The sequence below is a fragment of the Protopterus annectens genome, chromosome 13.part0, assembly GCF_019279795.1.
Source record: "Protopterus annectens isolate FY-2018-M chromosome 13.part0, PAN1.0, whole genome shotgun sequence".
Classification (NCBI taxonomy): Eukaryota; Metazoa; Chordata; order Ceratodontiformes; family Protopteridae; genus Protopterus; species Protopterus annectens.
In genome coordinates this window covers 218,400,166-218,421,923 of record NC_056747.1, presented here as the reverse complement: position 1 = coordinate 218,421,923, position 21,758 = coordinate 218,400,166, and the positions used below count along the sequence as shown (strand labels likewise).

The 21,758-nt window shown below is 39.0% G+C and overlaps 1 protein-coding gene across 3 annotated transcripts in view; it reads left to right on the top strand.

Annotated features, from left to right (window-relative positions):
- LOC122787171 (testicular haploid expressed gene protein-like) overlaps window positions 1-18,660 on the top strand; it is a 287,515-nt gene extending 268,855 nt beyond the window's left edge. For all 3 annotated transcript variants that reach the window (XM_044053749.1, XM_044053748.1, XM_044053750.1), the window contains one exon: window positions 18,093-18,660. In XM_044053749.1, the coding sequence (XP_043909684.1) occupies window positions 18,093-18,337 (245 nt within the window). In that variant the 3' untranslated portion in view covers window positions 18,338-18,660. The remainder of the gene's footprint in view (window positions 1-18,092) is intronic.
- Window positions 18,661-21,758: the final 3,098 nt, after the last annotated feature.

Here is a 21,758-nt window from a genome sequence, read left to right as displayed (position 1 = left end):
GAGTGCCACTTGCACATAAATGTCTTAGAGATGAGAGCAGTGCTTTTAGCATTGCAAGCCCTTCAGGACTCTCTTCCCATAGGGACTATTGCAATTCAGATGGACAACATGTCCGTAGTGTGGTACATCAACAAACAGGGCGGAACCAAGTCCTACCCCTTATGTCGAGAGGCACTCAGACTTTGACAGTGGGTGATTTCTTCTCAGCGTTTTCTGATAACAATGCACATTCCCGGGAAGTCCAACGTGATTGCAGACAAGTTGAGCAGGGCTATTCTCATGCCTCACGAGTGGTCTCTAAAAAAATCAGTGCTGGAAGAAGTCTTTCAAAGATGGGGCCGGCCTTGCTGCGATCTTTTTGCTACTCCCCAAAACAGCAAGTGTCAAGACTTCTTCACCCTCTTCCCTTTACCAGGCCAACCCACCAGAGACGCTCTAGTCCACGGTTGGCTCCGGGGACTTCTGTATGCTTCCCCCCCTTTCCACTGATCTCTCAATTAATTCAGAAAGCTATCGCCTTGAGAGTCACCATGATCCTCATCGCCCCTTACTGGCCTCGACAGATATGGTTTCCATTCCTCCATCATTACCTCTTGGAGCAGCCTTGGCATCTGGACCCAGTGCCAGATCTTTTGACCCACCAGTCAGGCCAGCTGCACCACTCCCTGCAATCTCTCAACCTCACAGTGTGGTTTCAACTAGCTGCTATATCTAACTTTCATGTAGGTGTCTCGGACTCCAGTATCATGTCCCATAAACTCTGCAAAGCTTTTCTAAGAGGTGTCTTTTTGCTCAAGCCCCCAATCAAAGATCCCCCACCTCAGTGGGACTTGAATTTGGTCCTAGCATCCTTGATTCTCCCCCCTTTGAACCTGTGGCTTCATGCCCTCTTAAGTTGCTCTCATGGAAAACACTTTTTCTAGTAGCCATAACATCAGCTAGAAGGGTATCTGAACTTCATGCTCTTTGCAGTCGTCCTCCTTACTTAGTTTTCCATAAAGACAGGGTGTCCCTCCGGACTAATCCATCCTTCTTGCGTAAGGTTTCCTCTGAGGCAAAACTAAATCAGATGATTGATCTCCCCGTCTTCTTCCCTGATTATTCCAACAAGTCAGAACAAAAGTTACATTTTCTAGATGTTCATCGCCAACTTCGATATTATTTAGACAGGACTAAACAGTTCAGGAAATCTGATCAGCTCTTCCTGTCTTACGCGGAAGGGAAATTGGGCCTTCCAGTTACTAAAGTGTCCCTTTCAAGATGGCTTACCTCTATAATTACCTTCATCTATGAAATCAGACATCAAAAACTGCCTTCAAGACCTAAAGCTCATTCAACTAGGGCATTAGCTACATCTGTAGCTTTTCAGGACAGGCTACCAATAGATTCCATTTGTGCAGCAGCCACATGGGCTTCTCCTCATACCTTTATCTCACATTACAAATTGGATATGGCCTCCAGAAACCGTGCCAACTTTGGTTCCACTGTTCTCAAGAGTCTGTTCCGATAAGCCACCCGGGGTAAGGTGCTAGGGACGTGGTCCCATCCAGCAAGAATGAAGGCGAGATTGACAACTTAACATTGAGAAGTTATGTACCTACCATAACGTTCCATGTTAGTTGTCTTCTTCTCGCCTTCTTTCTTGCGTCCCACCCTCCTTCCCCCTAGCCTGGACAGACCGATAGGAATTTTTTGGGATCTTCCATTGGGGTTTTTCCTTCCCACATGTTCTACCACCTCTGTTCTCCCTTTTATGTTTGTGGTAGCTTACATACAGGTTTATATATAGAGGTGGGTTCCTTTTCTCTCTTCTCCATACTATGGAGACCAGAACTGCTTGGTTTTAGCTATCAAATGAGATCTGAGTAGTTACCGCCTAGCATTGTGGGATATAGGGGAGCCTCGAGCCAGTGGAATAAGCTCTCGAGCTTTAGTATTGGCCGAGTCCCACCCAGCACAAAAGAAGGTGAGAAGAGGACAACTAACATGGAACGTTATGGTAGGTACATAACTTCTCATTAACACCTCTGTGTCAAAAATATATATCTGTCAGAAGTGTGCAGCTGCTAGGAAGTCAGAGCAATAAAAACTTTTTACATTTGAAACCTAGTAATTATTTCCGTTTCAAGACAACAGGAAAACCTCTAGCTCTAGACATTCTGTCTTCTTGCTGAAACTGAGACTGAGATAACACAATCATAAAACACTTTGCTTTTCAACTTATTTTCTTGAGGGTTTGCAAGTTAACACTGTATGTTCCAGCATCTACTATTAAAACATACATTTGCACAGGTGTATAGTTTATATAAAGTTCTGTTTTTTTTCCAGTAGGGTACACTGTGGTTACATTCTTGAACATCAGTACATAACATTCAGTTCAATACACACTTCTTCACCATGAGTTTAATATCCACATAACATATAGTTCTCTTACGTTTGTAAGACAAGCATATGAATCATATTAATATTCACAAATGACATATGACTATTTACAAAATTCCAGATAGCTGGGCTGGCAGTGTCTCAATTCTATATAAATCCTATTACTATTTTCAAGTGACATATAATTATTTACAAAATTCCAGATAGCTGGACTGGCAGTATTTCCTTGGTGTCACAGATGGCTACAATCATTCATCCGCACAAAGGAGGTCTAACCATTGATATGTGTAACTACAGACACATAATTCTGACCAGCCGCATCTGTAAGGCTATGGAAAGAATCATCATGGACATGATAAATGAGGACATAGGTAACCTGCAAACACTGGACCCATCACAGTTTGGCTTTGTTAAAGGAAGGTCATGCCTATTAAATCTGGTGAATTTCTTTGAGAGGGTTGCCAAAGCAATGAATGAGGGCAAGACTGTGCACACAGCTTCTCTCAACCATGCCAAAGCTTTTGATGCAATACCCCACTCGGGTATTATAGACACACTCACTAAATTAGGTATAAACCCTTTTATCACCCACTGGATAGCCAACTGACTCACTGATAGGACCCATGAGGTCAAAATATGTGGGGCCACCTCTACCAAGAGGCCAGTCATTAGCGGGGTCCCATAGGGCTCTGTACCAGGCCTGCTCATTTTTTGGCATCTATTTCTCTGAAGTGGAAACTAACACTGAAGGTTTATGGCTGACTAAGTTTGCAGATTATTGCAAGCTGAGGGTTATCATTGACTCCCCTGCAGACACTAGCATTGTTCAAGAAGGCCTACGTCTCACTAACAAGTGATGCCAAAGCCATGGTCTTAAACTCAATGCTAAGAAATGCATAATTGTACCCTTTGGGAAGTCAACCATCCCAGCTAATTACCATGCTGATAATATGCCCCAGGAGTCAACCTAGTGGTCTGGGATGTGAGTATGCACATAGACAGCAGCCTTACTAGCCTTACCTTCCACCATCACATGGCCACAGTGGTATACGTAAGGGCATGGCATCTAGGTCCAAAGAGGTCATTATTCCACTGCACTCTGTCCTTATCAGATCAATCATAGAGTACAATGCTCCCTTCAGTATGTACCTGACCAGACATATGCAGCAACTAGAGTGACCTCAGAGGTTTCTTACAAAAAGAATACAAGGTGTAACAAGAGCACATTAAAGTTCTTTCCCTCTACTCAGTCTCCTACAGATTGCTGAGGGGTGATCTATGCCTGGCTTACAATGCATCTGCAAACCACTTATGGATCTCCTGCATATTCATAAGTCAAACAGTACTAGAAATATAAGATCTAAGGACCTGAATTTTGTCTGTGACTTAAACAGAACATGCTGGAGAGACAGATATATGTCACAAAGGCTCCCCCGTCCTATACACCAGGCTTCCCATCTATTTGAAGCCAAGTTCATCTATTACCCAAATTTAAACTCAGCCCTGACCAATGGTGAGGAATATGAAATTTACACAGGGCCTGTCACCCATGTCCCTTATGAACAGAGGTAGCTTATAAATGCTGGCCCTCCGTGTCCTATTTGGATACAGGATGTCATTATTCTTTCAGGAAAACTTGGCTAGACTTAGAAATCCACCCAGGTTGTTGGCCTAGTAACAATCTATGAATCTATTATTGAACTTGTAACTTATACCAATACCTTAGGTGTCATCATAATGATGCTGAAACATTTGGCCACCACTAAAGCAAGCTATCGGCAAAACACACAAAAAATTTTTCATACTATATTGAGCTAACCCCTAAATGACCAGTCTATGCAAAACATTGCTTCCACTCTACTGATGTTCATCATTAGATTTTGTGATTGGAAGAAGGAAAAACCAAACTGGTTACCTGTTCCATGGTAAAGCCGAGAAAGAAGACTGAAGCCCAGGTAGTGATGACAACAGCAGTTGGTAAATGAAAACTATCAAAAAAGTAGTACTTTCACCAAAAAATGCACCGTGAAAAGCATGAAACACACGCCCTAGCCTCTAAAAACAATTTTATAAAAATATTTTCAATGACATTTAGAGTAAACTCACTTTTGTTATTAAGAAAAGATCCACAAAAAATGGTTCTTTAAATAAACTACTGTTTTTAATAAGAAAATTAAATATGGAAGGTATTATCCCTGAAGGCAACTTATCTGCCCAGTAATGGAAAAACGCTAGTCCAGCATCGATTCATGTAAGCCCACAAGGGGAGCACTGTTCAACAGCAGGAAAGTTCTGAAGGTTTTGGCACCAAGACCACTGATTTTTTTCCAGCTTAGCTCAAACCGTTAATAGTCTGGATGGGTAGAAGGGACCCTTTAGCTTTGGAAGTTGTCCAGCTGTTCTATCCTAGGTAGGATATAATCTATATAGCTAAGCCTATTGCACCAGTGATCTATTTGAACATCTACAGTTATGGTAGGCTCACTTACACAGCTGTACTTTACCCACCATGCTATATGCCACACCTATTTGTCAGCCTGGAAGTTACACAAATAACCATGCTAGAAAAATGTTACACAATTTTTTAGCTGATATGCCTTATAGAATCCCTCACTGCATGGTACTAAAACAAATACATTTGTAAGAGTTGCATTCTAAAAAAACTGTTCAGTCTACTTTTCCAACCTGAAAAATGCCAACACTAAAAAATATTATCTAACCTTACTCCCTATCTAAGACTCTTCACTCTACTGAGAAATTTACTGGACCCAAATAAATCAAACAATACTGCAGGTGGCTCAATGTGTTCACCTCACGTCTCTAAAGTCTGGAACTCCATTCCTTCTCACAAAGAAACTAACAACCTGAAATACTTAAAACTACTAGTGAAACAACAATGAAAGGCCTCATGGCTTTGCTCATGCACTATACCAAGCAACCCCCCCTTAAATCAAACCCCCGTCTATCCCATCTTGCTATGAAATGACTACTTGACCAGTAGTCCTCTATCTTATCTTATATCTACTGGCCACATGCACTGTATCATACTCTCCTTGACTTTACATTGTTATGAAGGTTCCCTTTACCTCTGTCCTACTATTATAGGTCCATAGGTAGGTACTAGGCTATCTGCCCAAGGGCATTTATAAGCCTAGCCAGAGTGTGTCGGCTTTCGCTGCCCCATTGATTAATTAACTGATCCTCCATCAAGCAGAGCCAATGAAGTGATCCCAGGGGTGTATTTTCTGTTACCCATCCACTCGTCAAGGTTTCTCTTGAAGAGTGTTAGCAAGGGGCTCTGCCTAATGTAGTTTGGAATTTTGTTCCAAAGCATGGAGACTATTATATGGGGATTATAGACTACTATGGGTTTAAACTTTGCCTAAACACTCATCCTGATGTACCTTTCAATGATTTCTCATATCATTGTATTGCCTGTATCATAATTATACTATGTCGGTATGTTGACTATTCATATATATCTTGTCAGTATTTTTGTTTCACTATTGATTACTGAAATAATCATTGATTTTTTATTATTATTGTTCGCTCAAATGATTTATCACACTGTGTATGTTCCTTGTGTCTTCCACCCACTCAGATATTCCTGGTCAAAAAAAAAAAAAAAGAAATAAAACAAAATAAAATAAATAGTACACCTGAATTTAACAAGTTTTTGCAGTTGTTTTGTTATACAACAATCATGAGCTATTGAATCATTCTTGGTCCAAGTATTGAGTCAATATATTTTTTGATGTTACATTCACAAGTATGTTTCATTTAATGTGCAAGTATCTGCTATCACAAATTCACCCACTTTGTGTTGATCATTGATATTATGGGCACTCTGAAATGTTGCCTATTCTGTTTAAGAATATATCACTCCATCTTACTTTAAGGTACCTCTGCTCTATGCAAGAGTGTGAACAAAAAACTGCCTGATTATAAGGCTTTTCTGACACCTAAACACAAATATACATATGTAGTCATTGAAACTTGGTTTCATTACACTAGCAGCACTCTCTCCACGCCAGAAGTACTACATCAGTCACTTGTTCAGACCATCTGGAAGCATTAGCAGAATGATCGTAGTTGGCCATAGTCATACTAAGTATAGCCAATTACCACATTACTGCCAACTATAGATCCCCCTAAATGACTACGGATGACCACAATATGTACCCCAGTATGCCTAGTAATCCTGATATGATAAGCCTGTTTGACTTTAACTACACATTTATTAGGAAATCTTTAACAACAAATAAAAATGCTCAGAGGTTCCTCATTTTTACCAATATCAACTCCCTAGATCAAACATACATATAAAAGGACCCAAAAAACAAAAAATTTATTTGACCCAGCAGATCCATCAGAATAGTTAGCAAGGGGAGAGGATGGGAGGATGGGAGTGAGTGGACATTACTAGTTTGCCCATCCTGGAGGAAACAGAGGTAGCTGTGGTAGCATAATTGGTGATGCCTAGCAGCAACATTAAGTGTTCACCTAGTGTAGTTCTGAGATGCCTAAACCCATGCTGCCATACTACAGTTACACCATGGAGCCGAGGGGAAATTAGCATGCTTCTGCTTATGCAGTAGAAGTGGGTTGACTAGACACTGAGAAGGGTGTTCTCAAGGGAATATGGTAGGCATCCCTATGACCAGAAAGCTTGCCTGCTACCTACCACAAGACTCTTGCCAGAAAACAGAGGGCCATCTGAGGTTCCTAGACAGGAAGAAATGAAATGGCCTACAGTGCTTTTGCCTAGCCTGGGAATACCAATCTCATGTTCTGTTACAATGAATGAGCCAAATGAGTGAAGAAGAGACGCCATTGGCCAAAGGACCTGGGGAAAAATGAGTGAAGGAGAGAAGCCATTGGCCAAAGGAGCTGGGGAAGAAGCAAAAAAAAAAACATCATTCTCGCTTTGATGAACTCTGACCACCACATTTGTTCTGGAACTGAGATTAGACAGGCTAAGTCAGGAAATTAAAAAAAAAAAAAACATTTTATGGATGGCTGGAGATGCATATATTTATATAATGTCCATGTGGAGATTAGTAGTCTGGAATGAGGAGCTACAGCAAAGGGACAGGGAATGGTACAAAGGTGGCCAGGACATGTAGAGAGTTGATTGTACAATAGTATTTTTGAAGGTACAACCAGTACCAAGTGCTAGTCCAGCATGGAAGGATAAGATCCAGAACTACAGTGCCTGACTCAGAAGGTGGACTGGTAAACAAAGATATGAACAAGTGGGCAACTGAGAAAGGCATGGCAAAAGAGGATGGACTTCATTTCTGTCTGAATGAGATACCTTTACCAACCCCAAGAATGCAAAGACATATTAGGATGATTATACCTTTAAACTGAGGTAGAAGTAGGCAGGGGTAGACAGGAATACAAAAGAAGGGTAGAAAAGAGCTTGGCAAAGAAAGAAACACAATAACATACAAGAGGAATCAGTGGAGAAGGCAAAAGATAGGACTGTAATGCAAGATATAAGTCAGAAGTTAAAAAAAGGCAAAAAACTGCAAAAGGGACACATAGTAGGCTAGATTGTTAGAACAGGACATGGGTATTCCCAGACTAGGCAAAAGCCCTTCATCCCTTTCATTCCTCTTGGAACCCTGTTTTGCTGGAGAACAGAGAGTCAGAGTCTTGTTGTAGGGGCAGGAAGGAATGGAGGATCATACTGAATAATGCCATGAGTTCAGGCATGAAAAAGGTGGAGCTTCCAATACTGACACAAGATTGGGAAACAAATGTAGTAGATGGCTGTAACTGGGACAAATGACGAAAGGGAATGGGATATAGAGACCCAGGATATCAGTTCTTCAGGTAGGTCAGAAAGAAAAGGGTAGGGGTTGGGGAAGTAGTCTACAATAAGCAGAGAATAAACAGTGTGAGAGTAGGAGGACATAGGAGAAAAGCAGGGAAAAGAGAAACCTCAGGTACCATCAAACGTTTGCAGCCTACCAGTCAAACTAGAAGCAAAAGCAGCTGAGCATTGCTGATTGGATGGAATGTATCAAACAAAGAGTGCTGAACAGAAGGATGATGAACTAATAAAAGGAATGTGAATGTCTTAGAACAGGAAAATGGTATATTACTGGGATACTGTAATCTCCCAGAAGAAGACTGCTGCATTCCTTTATCTAATTCAAGGGTAGAAAATAAAGTGCTAGAGGTATTAAATCATGAGATATTCATTCAACTAGTACAGGAAGGAAAAAGAAAGGGTAAAATATGTAGTCAGCAAGGATGAGATGGTGCAAGATCTAGATGTTAAAGCAACCCTGGCTGTCAGTGGCCATCTTATGCTTCGGTGAACCATAACAGGCAAACAAACCCAGAGTGTGGGAGGGACTTCAGGACAGACTATTTTAACCTAGAAGGAACTTTTCTAAGACCAAAACAAGAGACTGAACATAAATACAAGGATAAAGTACATGCTATGGATGAAGATAAAGAGATGTACACGGATGGCTATGATTGAGTGGCTAAAGATCAAGGCCAGGAGAACAAAGGGGTTGTGCTTTAACAGAGAAGTTGAGTAGGTAATCCATGCAAAGGAAAAGTCATTTTATGAGTTAATGAAAAAATGACAGAAGTCTACATACCAACAGTAAGGAAACTTGAAAAGGACTACAAAGGTAGTGCAAAATGTAATGGCAAATCTAGAAGGGAATCTAAAAAAAGAAAAGAAAAAAAGTGAGAAAAAAAGATGTTCATCATATCCTATATATCATGTATCATAAAGCAAGTGTCCCATTTAAAAGTATGTTACAGCCTCCAAACAGTCCATTGAAACACAATACTCATAGCTTTAAAATACATTTCCTGAAGAGGGAAGTAATAGCACATCAATAAATTTAAGAAAATAGAAGTTTGTTTCTCCCCAAAGTGAACTTATGTGCCCAGCAAAGGAAAGAAGCTGACCAATCTTCAAAAGCCTCAGAGGAGGGTACTGTTCAGTGCCAGTAAAGCTGTGAAGGGCTTTGCACCCAAGCTTGTCTTTTTGTCAGCTCAGCTCAAGCTGCCTGACAGTTTGGGTATGTGGAAGATGCCCTGAAGCTTTAGAAGCTGGCTGGCTGTTATATTATTGGTAGGATACAACCCATATAACCAAGGCTACTGCAGCAGTGATCATGTGAACATCTACTGTTATAATTTCAACTTACACAACTGTACTTTCCCTTCTACATACAGAAAAGAAGAACGTTGTAGGGTCCCGTATACCACTGTCTGTACCTCAGCAGACACTGTATATAGAACAGCAACCATTCTAACCAAAATACACTGATTCATTTTGCATTTACCCAAAAGTGATCATCAGTGCTACTGTCTCACCAAGGCAGGTTGACTTGCTTCAAAGAATGATACCCCTTGTCTCCTGTTCACATATTTACAATTTACTCAGAATGAGCTATTACGCATCCCTGTTATGTTACCTCTTTTCATCCTTTGACTAAAACACTTCATCAGTCAGCCACTGCCTATATTTAAACATTCAAAACTTATCAGTGCAGTAGTAAAGCTTCCATAATCCATATCCCTAAACGTTGGAAAGCAGTTGCTAGCAGCATTAGGTCATTATGTGTTCCATCAAGATTTTTGTCTTTCTTTATACCTATTCTACTAGCCACAGCAGAAATGCAGATCAGGTATTATACAGATCAGTCATATGATAAGGAATCATCTGCCTCCCATTCCTATATCCTAAGACCCTCTTGGTCTTATAGTCAGTGAATTCATAATAAATAATTATGCAACAAATTCTTGTTAGAGTTTTAACTGTGTATAAAGAGTTATTAGCTTGCTACACTAATTATAATCACTTTTTGGTTATATTGATTTTTGTCCTGAGTTATACCTTTCAGTTTTTTCCCTTGATATTCAGCTAATTTGTGATATTTGATGTGAAGCCACTATTATAAATATCAGACTTTTTTGATTAAGTGTGGAGGAGATCCTGGAGAGGTGGAGATATGCTCTAGACAGAAGAGGAATGAAGGTCATCAGGACTAAGACAGAATATATGTGTGTGAATGAGAGGGAGGATAGAGGAATGGTGAGGATGCAGGGAGTAGAGGTGGTGAAGGTGGATGAGTTTAAGTACTTGGGATCAACAGTTCAGAGTAATGGTGAGTGTGGAAGAGAGGTGAAGAAGAGAGTACAGGCAGGATGGAGTGGGTGGAGAAGAGTGTCAGGAGTGATTTGTGATAGCCGAGTACCAGTAACAGTGAAAGGGAAGTTCTACAAGAGGGTAGTGAGACCAGCTATGTTATATGGGTTGGAGACAGTGGCACTGACAAAAAGGCAGGAGTCAGAGCTGGATGTGGCAGAGTTGAAGATGTTAAAATTTGCACTGGGTGTGATGAGGGTGGACAGGATTAGGAATAAGTATATTAGAGGGTCAGCCCAGGTTGGAAGGTTTGGAGACAAAGCCAGAGAGGCAAGATTATGCTGGTTTGGCCATGTGCTGAGGAGGGATGCAGAGTATATTGGGGAAAAAGATGCTAAGGATGAAGCTGCCAGGTAAAAGGAAAAGAGGAAGGCCTAAGATAAGGTTTATGGATGTGGTGAGAGAGGACATGCAGGTGGTTCGTGTGACAGAGCAAGATGCAGAGGACAGGAAGAAATGGAAACAGGTGATCCACTATGGCGACCCCTAACGGGAGCAGCTGAAAGAAGAAGAAGTGTTTTGTAATTCCACCAATGTCTTACTGCTTGTTCTGCTTTCATGTATGTCACACATGCTGTAGCTGAGAAACTGTGTCTGGTCCAGGTCTTGTAACCGCTCAAATAAATAAATAAAACGGTGGCAAATATGGACTGCAGCTTCCATACTAGGACAGAATGAAGGACTGAAATGCAGCACTGTTGGTAAAAAAGTATTTGTGATCTAATTCTAGGCACAAAGGTCGGCAAAGTGCCTCACTAGGGGTGTTAAAGATGGGAAGCCACAAAAGCAAATAGCAGGCTACATTCCATACTGATACTAAGTGAGGAATAAAATTATAATTGTAAGAGTTTTAGGAAGATCTGCATTCCCATCACAGTGGATGAAAAGCCAATAGGGGCAAATGAAGGCTTCCATTTAGTCTTTGTTGGCTGATCATGGAAATGGAAAATGCAATGCTGTGGTGCAGGCTGCCTTTCCATACTCACCCCTTGAAAATTACAAATGTATTTGTAAAAGAAATAAAAGAGAAAATAGTATAATATAATTTATTAAATACATTTTGTGGCGCTGCATATCAGAATAAAGTTGTATTTATAGTTATTTTTTGTATATAGAGTGTGATAATTTATCAACATAAACTTACATCAAGGTTCAGTCTAGTGGCTCCTAGCCATTGAACACCTCCCATCGAACTAAAGTACAAATACACAAAACAAGTATTTTTTTGCAGGATGCAAATGCCCCTGCACACGACCTCCATATAGAAAGGCTGGCCATGCAGAATACTATCTCTAAATATAGTAAATGTGACCCCGGGGATCACATCAGTCACCCTCCTAGACAGCGGTCCAGGGAAGTAAATAGTGTGGGAAGAAATAGCCAGGGAATTGTTATGGCTAGGCTTTTATAGGCCCTAGGGCCGATAGCCTAGTACCAACCTACGAACCTATAAAGCTAAATCTGAAATTGCACAACAATGGGGATAAGGGACAATTTTCTTATCACCGTTCTCACCTGATCTTGCAGAACACATAGAAACTGCTACTGACACCGTTCTCCAATAGTTTGTCACATTTACACACTTTGCACACCAACTAGCCCTCACAATAAAACACAACAGAAACTCCATGCTCATACTGTTATGGTAATAGTTTCTGATAAACATACACTTCAGTGTAATATTTCTGATGAACTAAGTCTTGACACTTAGTTATGTTGCCGACTGCCTTTTGGTTGCATTATATTGTATTCCAGTATATTCACTGTGGTCCCAGTCATGGAATAAACATGTAACTGCAGGTAAAGGGGAACACAAGAATATGGTTTAACTTCATATTGTCGGAAATGACAATATCGATCATGCTTTTGTTCGAACCAAAAGAGTGAATTTTAAACTACGAAAGTCTCCATAGTCCGAAAATCAGCAAATCAAACAACAGATTCACTGATTTTCAAACTACAATGTCGAAGACACATCGTAATGCAGGGAGGCAAGCCCCTTCTGCACCCCCCACACCCCCCATAATTTAATATACTTACTTCGAGATTGCACTACAGTGGGGTAAGGGTTCATTTCCCAATCCCCGCTATAGTGCACTCCGCACCCAAAATGTCAAATCTGCAGTGAGCGAATGCCAATGTACATTCGCTTATTGTACATTCGGACAATTTATGTTCAAGGTATTGCCAATTTGGGAACCTCCTTTCACACACAGTGGATTCTCCTAAGTGCATAACGAACTTATGAAGGTAAACCCAAGAATATATATGATTTGTTACTGTTTTATTAGTTGTATATTATTTCTTTGCCAGGTTTTGTAGAATCCATTTGATACTTACTGAAATACTTCTTCCCTGTAAGATGGCTTATGGTTCATTAGAGTAGCATTAGATATAGTGCATATCATCAGTAACATTTAAGTGTAGATGAGGTCGTTTGTTTTTTCATTTTACTTTATTTAGCTTTTTTGCAAAATACTGACAATCTGATTCTAAGAATTAAGTCGGCGAGACCTTATATGCATTTACAAAAGCTTTAATACCACTTACACAAGCTGTAAATCATGTTCTCATTTGCCATGCAAGATTTAACCCTAAACCATATTTACACTCCTGCATTTTAGCAGGAAGGGTTATGAAATGCTATATCCCTGGATGCATCTTAAATAGCATGAAGCACAATTTAGCCACACACCTAACAAGTTTTCAATCTCAGCCTCCATACAGATTTTGTACCTAGCAAATGGAGAACAACTACAGTCATTCACTTGCATAACGGAGGATCTTCCATAGACCCAGGCAATTACCGACCCATAAATCTGACCAGCCTTATATGCAAAGCCATGGAAAGACTTATCATGGAACTAATCAATCAGGATACAGGGAAACTCCAAACAGTGGACCCATCTCAGTCTGGATTCGTCAAGGGTAGGTCATGCTTACTCAACCTGGTGGCTTTTTCTGAAAATGTCATCAAAACAATGGATGAAGGCAAAATGATACATATTGAATATCCCAACTTGGCCAAAGCTTTTGACACAATTCCCCACTTAGGTATAGAAGAAAATGTAAATAAACTGTGAATAAACCCCTAAGTCACCCACTGGACTGCCGATTGGCTCACAGATAGAACAAAAGAAATCAAAATAGGGGAAGTTACCTCCACAAAGAGACCAGTCACCAGTGGAGTGCCCAAGGGTTCTGTACTGGGACCTGTCCTGTTGCCAATACCAAATTGCTCTGGCTGACTAAGATTGCTAATGACTGCAAGCTAGGAGCAATCCCTGAATCCCAAAAATGACTTAGCCATCCTGTAGGAAGATTTGTCACAAATAAATAGGCGGTGCCAAAATCATAATCTGAATCTAAATGCCAAAAATATGCATTATTGTATCCTTTGGAAGTCATCTATAACAGGGAACTACCAGATTAACAATATCCCCCATAAGAATTGAACCAATTATTCTGGATTTGGGAACTTATGTGAACAGTGACCTAACTTTTGAGCAACATGTGTCCACTGTTGTAAGAAAGCCCTTTTATATTGCACATCATATAAACAAAGGGATTATGTCTAGATCTCGGGATGTCATTGTCTCCCTTTACTCAGCCCTTATTAGGTCAATCATTGAATATTTTTCCCTCTTTGGCATGTATCTGTCCAGACACATACAACAACTGGAATCCCCATGGAGATACCTTACTAAAAAGTATACAAGGCCTAAACAACATGTCCTACATGCTCTAACTCAAAACCCTGTCAGTATACTCGGTATCATACAGACTGCTAGGAGGTGACCTATATCTGGTATACAAGGCATCCTCCGACCGAATACTGACGGATTTACTGCACATCAGCAAGTTAAATGGCATCAGAAATACTTAGTCTAGAGATATAAACCTGTTCTGCAACATCAGCAGAACGGTTTGGCATGACAGGTATATCTCACAGAGGATACTGCTGCTTTCGAACTGACTCCCCACTCAAATAAAAAAAGTTCATCCCTATCCATATTCAGGTGCAACTTGGATCTATGGAAGGGAAACAAAAAATTTACCCCAGGACTGCCCCTGTACTACTAATGGACAGCAACAGCTTCTAGATACTTCAGCCTATGCACGGGTCCCCTGAAATTATATATGGTATGATCCCACTTATTCTCATTAGGGGCAATCTATAATTATCAACCATGGAATGGGTAAGGCCAATCTCTAACCAAATGGGATAGGTTAATTCAAGTACAAAAATGGAAATTGGCTAGGTTTAAAATTGTTCTTAAGGGCAGCAAGCGTAGTACTTATGAACCTATGAACCTATATTAAAGACAATATTAATGCTTAAATATAGCAGAACTGAAGGATTTATGTTTTATTTACATTACTGGCATATTTTGAGTTGTACTTTATTAATTCTAAGGTTTAATTAAGTAGCTTAAAGTATTTTACAGATTGATTTCTTGACTGTGAACATATAGGAAGCCAGGGTGTTATATAAAGGCATATTTTTAAATTTTGTGGTATATGTTTGTTTGTTACTTTGGTTATTAATACATTTGCTAGTTTGGAGTTTGTTTAAACTGCAATATATAGTGCTCCATTTTGGAAATTTCTTTTAGTGTTGTGTTATATTTATTTGGATGTCTCTTGAGGGTTTTAGCAGTCAATGTAAGCAATTTTATTTAGTATGGGTGTTGAATAATATGAGCTTGATATCTTTATCCTTCCATTTTCCATAAGTCTATAGACATGCAAACACACACACACACACACCTGTGTGTGTGTGTGTGTGTATACGCATATGTATGTGAGTGTGTACAGACAGATAGATATGGGTGCATTTCTTTTTGTCAAATTCTCTTTTCACTTTATCACAAATGATTGAAAAAAATACTTGGAAAATACATTTCACTAAACCACATTTCATAGACAACAGCAAATATTCCTTCAAATTTTTTTTTTGTGGGGGGGGGGGGGCAAGTCCCTCTGCACTCCAACATCCTCTTACTTAAAAATACTAACTCCACAGTTGCCCAACAGCAGAAAAAAAGCACCACCCACAGTGACTCACTGATGGAGCACAGACTCCTAAAGGTAAAGATACAACAGTGACAAGGTATGAATGATGCTCTAGACTAAACTGCCTTGTAAATCCTGCTTATATTAAGATTTAAACCACGCCAGCAGTGATTAACTATAGCGTTCAAAGTTTTTTTATGAAATGTTAATAAAATGTGTTTTTGACAAAATATGTTTTATTCATTTTTTTCAATGATTTTTGACTTGATATAAAATGCAACCAGATAAAATGAATGGTAACCACATACACATGCATATATGTAGATGGGTCTGCTTCAACCCATCGAATTTACATTTGTTTGAATTTCACTTACCCGAGTCTACTTCTTCGAATCTTCATTAATCAGAAAGCACGGACTGCTGAAATCCTTTCCCTGTATAAGGAACCACTTGGTCACCATTGTGAACTTTTCCGTTTCTTCAATGTAGTACAATCTCTGAGTTGATATATTTAAGGGGGGGCAATGCCCCCCACTTTGGTGGGTTTAGTTTGGTCCATTTAGGTATTTTTTGTGGTGGCCAAGTAGTTCCTTTCACAGGGAAAGGATTTCGGCAGTCTGTACTTTCGTTTTAATGAAGATTCGAAGAAGTGGACTCAGGCAAGTAAAATTCGAACAAATGTAAATTCGATAGGTCGAAGTACACCCATGTAGATATATGCACACACACACTAAACTTGGACCTTCAAAACAGGATAAAGTATATAACTAGTACACAGTGTAAATACTGAAATTACTTTCATCTTGATTATATCATCCAAAAATATGTATATGTTGGCTGCATCATCATAACAAAAGCAAACAAACCCAGCTAAATCTAATAGGATTATTATAGCATGATAGTTTCATTGGAAACAAATTACATACACTACAATGGTAAAGTACTGCGTAAAACAGATCAGAAAAAGTTAAGCATTCAAGAAAAGCAAAACATACAAAATAACACAAACACAAAAACAAGACTGACAAACAAATTCCAAATATTAGTGTAAATTATTATAACATACAAAATATGTTCCATTCACTTTAGTGGGAAAAAGAAAAATGAGATTACGACCCCTACAGAAACCTAAAATACAGAACATTAACACATGAAATACTGAATTGATTGTAAGCCAGTTAAGGTCACAATCCTTTTGTGATAAGCTTAGTGATCTTAGAGTCGCATTTAGATGTCTTTAGCTGGAGAATAGTTCCTCTCCCGGCTTTCTTTCCTGGGCTGGAACAGAAGAGGTGTCTCTTTTGATCCATGATTCATTTGATAGCATATCGGGTGACTGGTTTGTTAAGAAAGAAAGTTGTTCAAGTTTATTTAGTATATTTGTACTTTTAAGATATGAGGGTTTGAGGAGTGACTTTTGGGTGGGATGTATCGTTAGTGGGGGTTATAAGTTGTTGACATAGATTAGAGTCAAAATACTTATGCATTAGGAAGATATTTAATAACAGGGTGAACATAACAATAACTCTAGAGTATTTAAGAACACGTATTAGGAGGTAATTGTTTTTTTTTTTCCATAAAGATTTGGGAGAGTAGGACAGGTAGAGATATACCTAATAAGAATCTCAATGAAGTGAGGTATGAGACGTTCAAGGGAACATGAGATGTCATCAATCAGAGTTCTACAAATATGTACATGGGAGATAACAGACTGATGCTGTTGTTGTTTTTGGTCTGGGTTGGAGAGTAGGAGGAAGTGATGTAATAAAGGAAATAAAATGGAATGAACTGTAGAGGAAATACTGTAGGGGACATGATATGAGTAGTTGGTCTCTTTTATATGATATAAGAGGATGTGGGATGATGCCTAATACTATAAAGGAAATTTGGACATCTGTGGTTCTTTTCCATACTGGGGGTCCTGGAAAAAACAGTCATTATCTTGTGTTTCAAAGGAGTACGCAACAGAAACACTGGGAACATAAGCCTAAAACCTACACTTGAAAGCATAGCTAGTAAGACTCAGGATCAGTCTGACAAACTACAGCAGAATGTACACTGGTCCTTTTATGTGAAAAGAGTTTTACCCAATGTAAAAGACATTTCCTGATTAATAGAAATAATATCCCATACATATACATGCGTGTGTGTGTGTGTGTGTGTGTGTGTGTGTGTGTGTATACACACATAAATTACACATGTATATATTGGTCTAGAGATACTGAAATTCAACATTTCAGTATTTCAAGATTCCAAAGTGTTTATATATATATATATATATATATATATATATATACATATACACACACACACACACACACACATATATATATATATATATATATATATATACACATATATATATCCTTTGATAAAAATACTGCTTTATAACATTTCAGATTATATGTTCTACTTGCAGCTATGCTGTATATATCAGATCAAGTTACTTTCACATTATGTGACTTTTACTCTGTGTAAATTAAATTTTTATCCTCTGTTTCTTTAGCACCAAAAGACGTACCCAAAGAATACCTTTGTGAGCGCCCAGTACAATGGCTAGTATCAGAAGCTGTAAAGAATGCTGCTGCCACAGAAAGAGTGATCCGACTGGCTAAGCCCAAGACTCGCAGGGAGCTGTATGAGGGGTTTGACCCCTACAAGATTTCTAGTGCTGCAAAACATACTACAGCCACACCCAGGCTCAAGGAACTCTGCATGCCTCTTCCCAGGAAAATGAAACACAAGGTGTGAGAGTTTTTAATGATGGTTTCAATACACAGACATTCAGCTGTTTCATTATCGGGTGATGAGTTTTGGGACATGTTGGCTGTGGAAAAGAGCTGTTAATGCTGATGCTCAGAGACATGCCACATTTCTACCTCCATTTAAGTTGTTACACACTTACCAGTATCTTTATCGCATTAAAACTTCACATCGTTTTTTCTGAAAATGAAAGTACTGATTATAGTCTGCACTTTTTTATTGTTGTTTTGCCAAATATATTTGAGTTTCAGCAAAGAATTTTTACAACATCACTCATTTTCTTCTTTAATAAAATGTGTATTGCTGTGACATCTTGAGGTCTATTTCTGGTTTGGTCAAACCGTATTGCATTTGTTTTGATCAGGAATCATGTAAGTCCTATCAGATGACATGCATTTTTAGTAACAAAGGACAAAAGCAAGCAAATCTGTCAAAAATCATCAAGGCATATATATATTGGCTATAAAAATCTTATTTCAAATATGTAAGCCATAAAGAAATATCACTCTCCCTACATCCATTATAGCACAGAGTTTGGATCTATATTCTGAGAACACGACCACTGCATGGAGTGCTTTAAATTAGGTAATTTCACTGCATATTTTCTGATCACCTACTCTTGAAGCACATATATATTTCATTATATATTGACATTTTGTACAGTACTAACCAATGTACATTACTCTAGATGGTATAATTTTATCATTCTTTGTACTTCAGGAAGGTTTGCCATACTTATATGATTTTTCTGTATGTTCCTTCTTCCACGATGCTTTTTGTGTCCTTATAATATGAATACTATGATGAGACTTAGATACCACCATCTCAAGTGCCTTGTCTCTTCATTTACTTATAGTCACTGAATTCTTAGGCCTATCTGTGTAGACATTGCTGGGGGTTCTTTCCCATTTTTCACACTTATTTCTGTCAAGTGTAAGCTTCTAAACTTCCTTTCATGTTACGTTTAATCCTTCAGGATTTAATCCTTCAGGATGAAGAAGTTAAATTGTAGCTTTTTGTTGTATCTAGCATAAGCTGTCTCATTATATCTTGACAAAGAAACAACTGGGTAATTGCAACTCGTCACAGTTTTGTCGGGGGGACCATTCACTTCTGCAACCCCACATCTACCTTACTCATGGATACTAACTTTTTAGAGCCTGAAACATAGCTCTTAAAGTCTTAGACCAAGAAATCTAGACCAAGCTTAAAATAATGGAGGGGACAAAGGCTCAAAAATAGGGACAGATTTTAAATATTGCTGTTAAAAGCTTAGATAGTAGTTAAAATAATAGGTCATGTGTTAGCATGCATTTTCAAAGGATATGAAGTCTGAAACTCAAATGTATGTCATTATTTAGTGGCTTCAATCCTCCATGATTTGCCAGAAAACCACAAATTGTATGAGGAACAGACCAAATATATGAGGCAAAGATCTGGACATTCTTCAAAAATCTGGAAAGGTGAAAGCATGGACTGAAGTATAAAAAAAGAAAGAAAATGAGCTGAATACCTGTATCAAATAGAGCACATTTATATTTTCAGAATAAACTTATACATTTTACACATATAAATAGCACCAGTTTTACAATTAGTGAGTAAATCAAATGCCTGCACATAATTTAGTTAGTGCACCCTTGGCTTGATCATTACAATTCTTAAGAGTTCTACTACTGCTGAACACAAATGCTAGGGTCAGTGCTGGGGTCATCACTGGTGATCCTGCATGTTCAAAGAGTGAACAAGCAAACCTGTTTATCACAAAGTTCGTATCTTAAGGACCAGAGGGGGTTCTTCAGCTTCAAAGGAGGGTAAACGTGTAGAACTCTTTTAAGGAACTAATTGACCAGCTAGTGTTGGGCCACTATTCTTTCCTTTACAAGTCCATAATGGTCAAATATCTGACAAATGCAGACTGACCATGAAATAACTGAAGCTCTTATTGAACAAGTGTCTTAGGCTGATTAGAATCTAATGTAAGCTGAATGATGGGGGCAGGACAAGGTGCCACCTAACCCAGAATGAGAATCACATCTTCTTGGAAGCACAGGTCTGCTTAATGGTATACTTCCTAACAGCTTCATGAACCCTGAGACAACAGCAGGAATGTCAGGCAAGTTCAAGAGATCTACAGTGGTATTCAGTCCCTGAAGTGAAGTTGGCTGTCTCTTCAGTCGTTAACACATCCCTGTCTAGGACTGAAAGTGTTTTCTCTAGTGCCAGAACCCTGAAAGCCTGAAAGCTTAAAGCTATGTCCCTCTTGACTAATATCTGGTGATAAAAATGAGTTTTGTCCTTCCTTCCTTGAACTTTGTTAAGAGTCACACAGTCAGCAAAAATTGTAGGAAGTGCACAGGAATCTCATATGCCACTGGATGGCATCCACTGCAACCTCTCCTTGATGTAGCAAGAAAAATAGAGGTAGGACTGTACACTTCTAAGTACCAAATAAGTTGATCTAGAGCGTGCCTCACTTGCAAAAAATAGTTATACGACACAGTCCCTAAATCTACAGTTCCAGAATAGTACTGGAAGTGTGGTTCAGATAATCTGCTTTAATGTGAAGTTGTTCAATCTCGCAGTTTGTTCTTTACACGTGGGTTCGGAGCCAATCCATCGGCTCCGAGTCGGCCGCTTTCCAAGCTCAAGATCTTTGAGTAGCTTGAGGCACGGTCCCTATTCCTTGATGCTCGCTTACCAACCCCAGATCTAGTTTGCCACTGCAATGGATCGCACGATCTTCGGAGGAAGCTCGGGCCGGTAACCTTTTTTTCTTCTTAAAAGAATATAAAACTACTTATTTAGACTATCAGGGATCTGATATTTCATATTTCTTGTAATTGTTGTTCAGTGAGTTAACTTGATATTATATTTTTGTCTTTCTTATTCGGAGCGGTTGCTCCTAGGCCTTTAGCCTTTCTTGAGTTACATTTACTTGACAGGGCACTGTCAAATGTAATTCCCTATCCCCTTATTTTTCATAGAATTGTTGTATTTGAATGTTTTTTTTGTGTCAAATAATTCTTATAGTCATTTGCAGTTCAGGGATATGAACTTTCTAAGGAGTTTTTAGTGTTTTTTCGACTTTATTGATATTGTTATCAGGGATCTGATATTTGTGTGTATTTTCTTTATATAATGTCTGAGAAACAAAAATCAGGATTTAAAAGCTATGACTGTGGACAGAAGATGTCCATCACCGATAACCACGTTTCTTGTGTGTACTGCTTGGGTCCACTACATTTGCAAGAAGATTGCTCTATCTGCCATTCCTTCAGTGGCAGGGTTTTATTAGAAAGGCGATGGAAATAGGGCTGTTGAAGTCAGATTTTCAAGAAGCATTAGACAAGACTGACCAGACCTCCAAGGGGTCGAAATCTTCTAAGGTGTCATTGAAGCACAAGTCTTC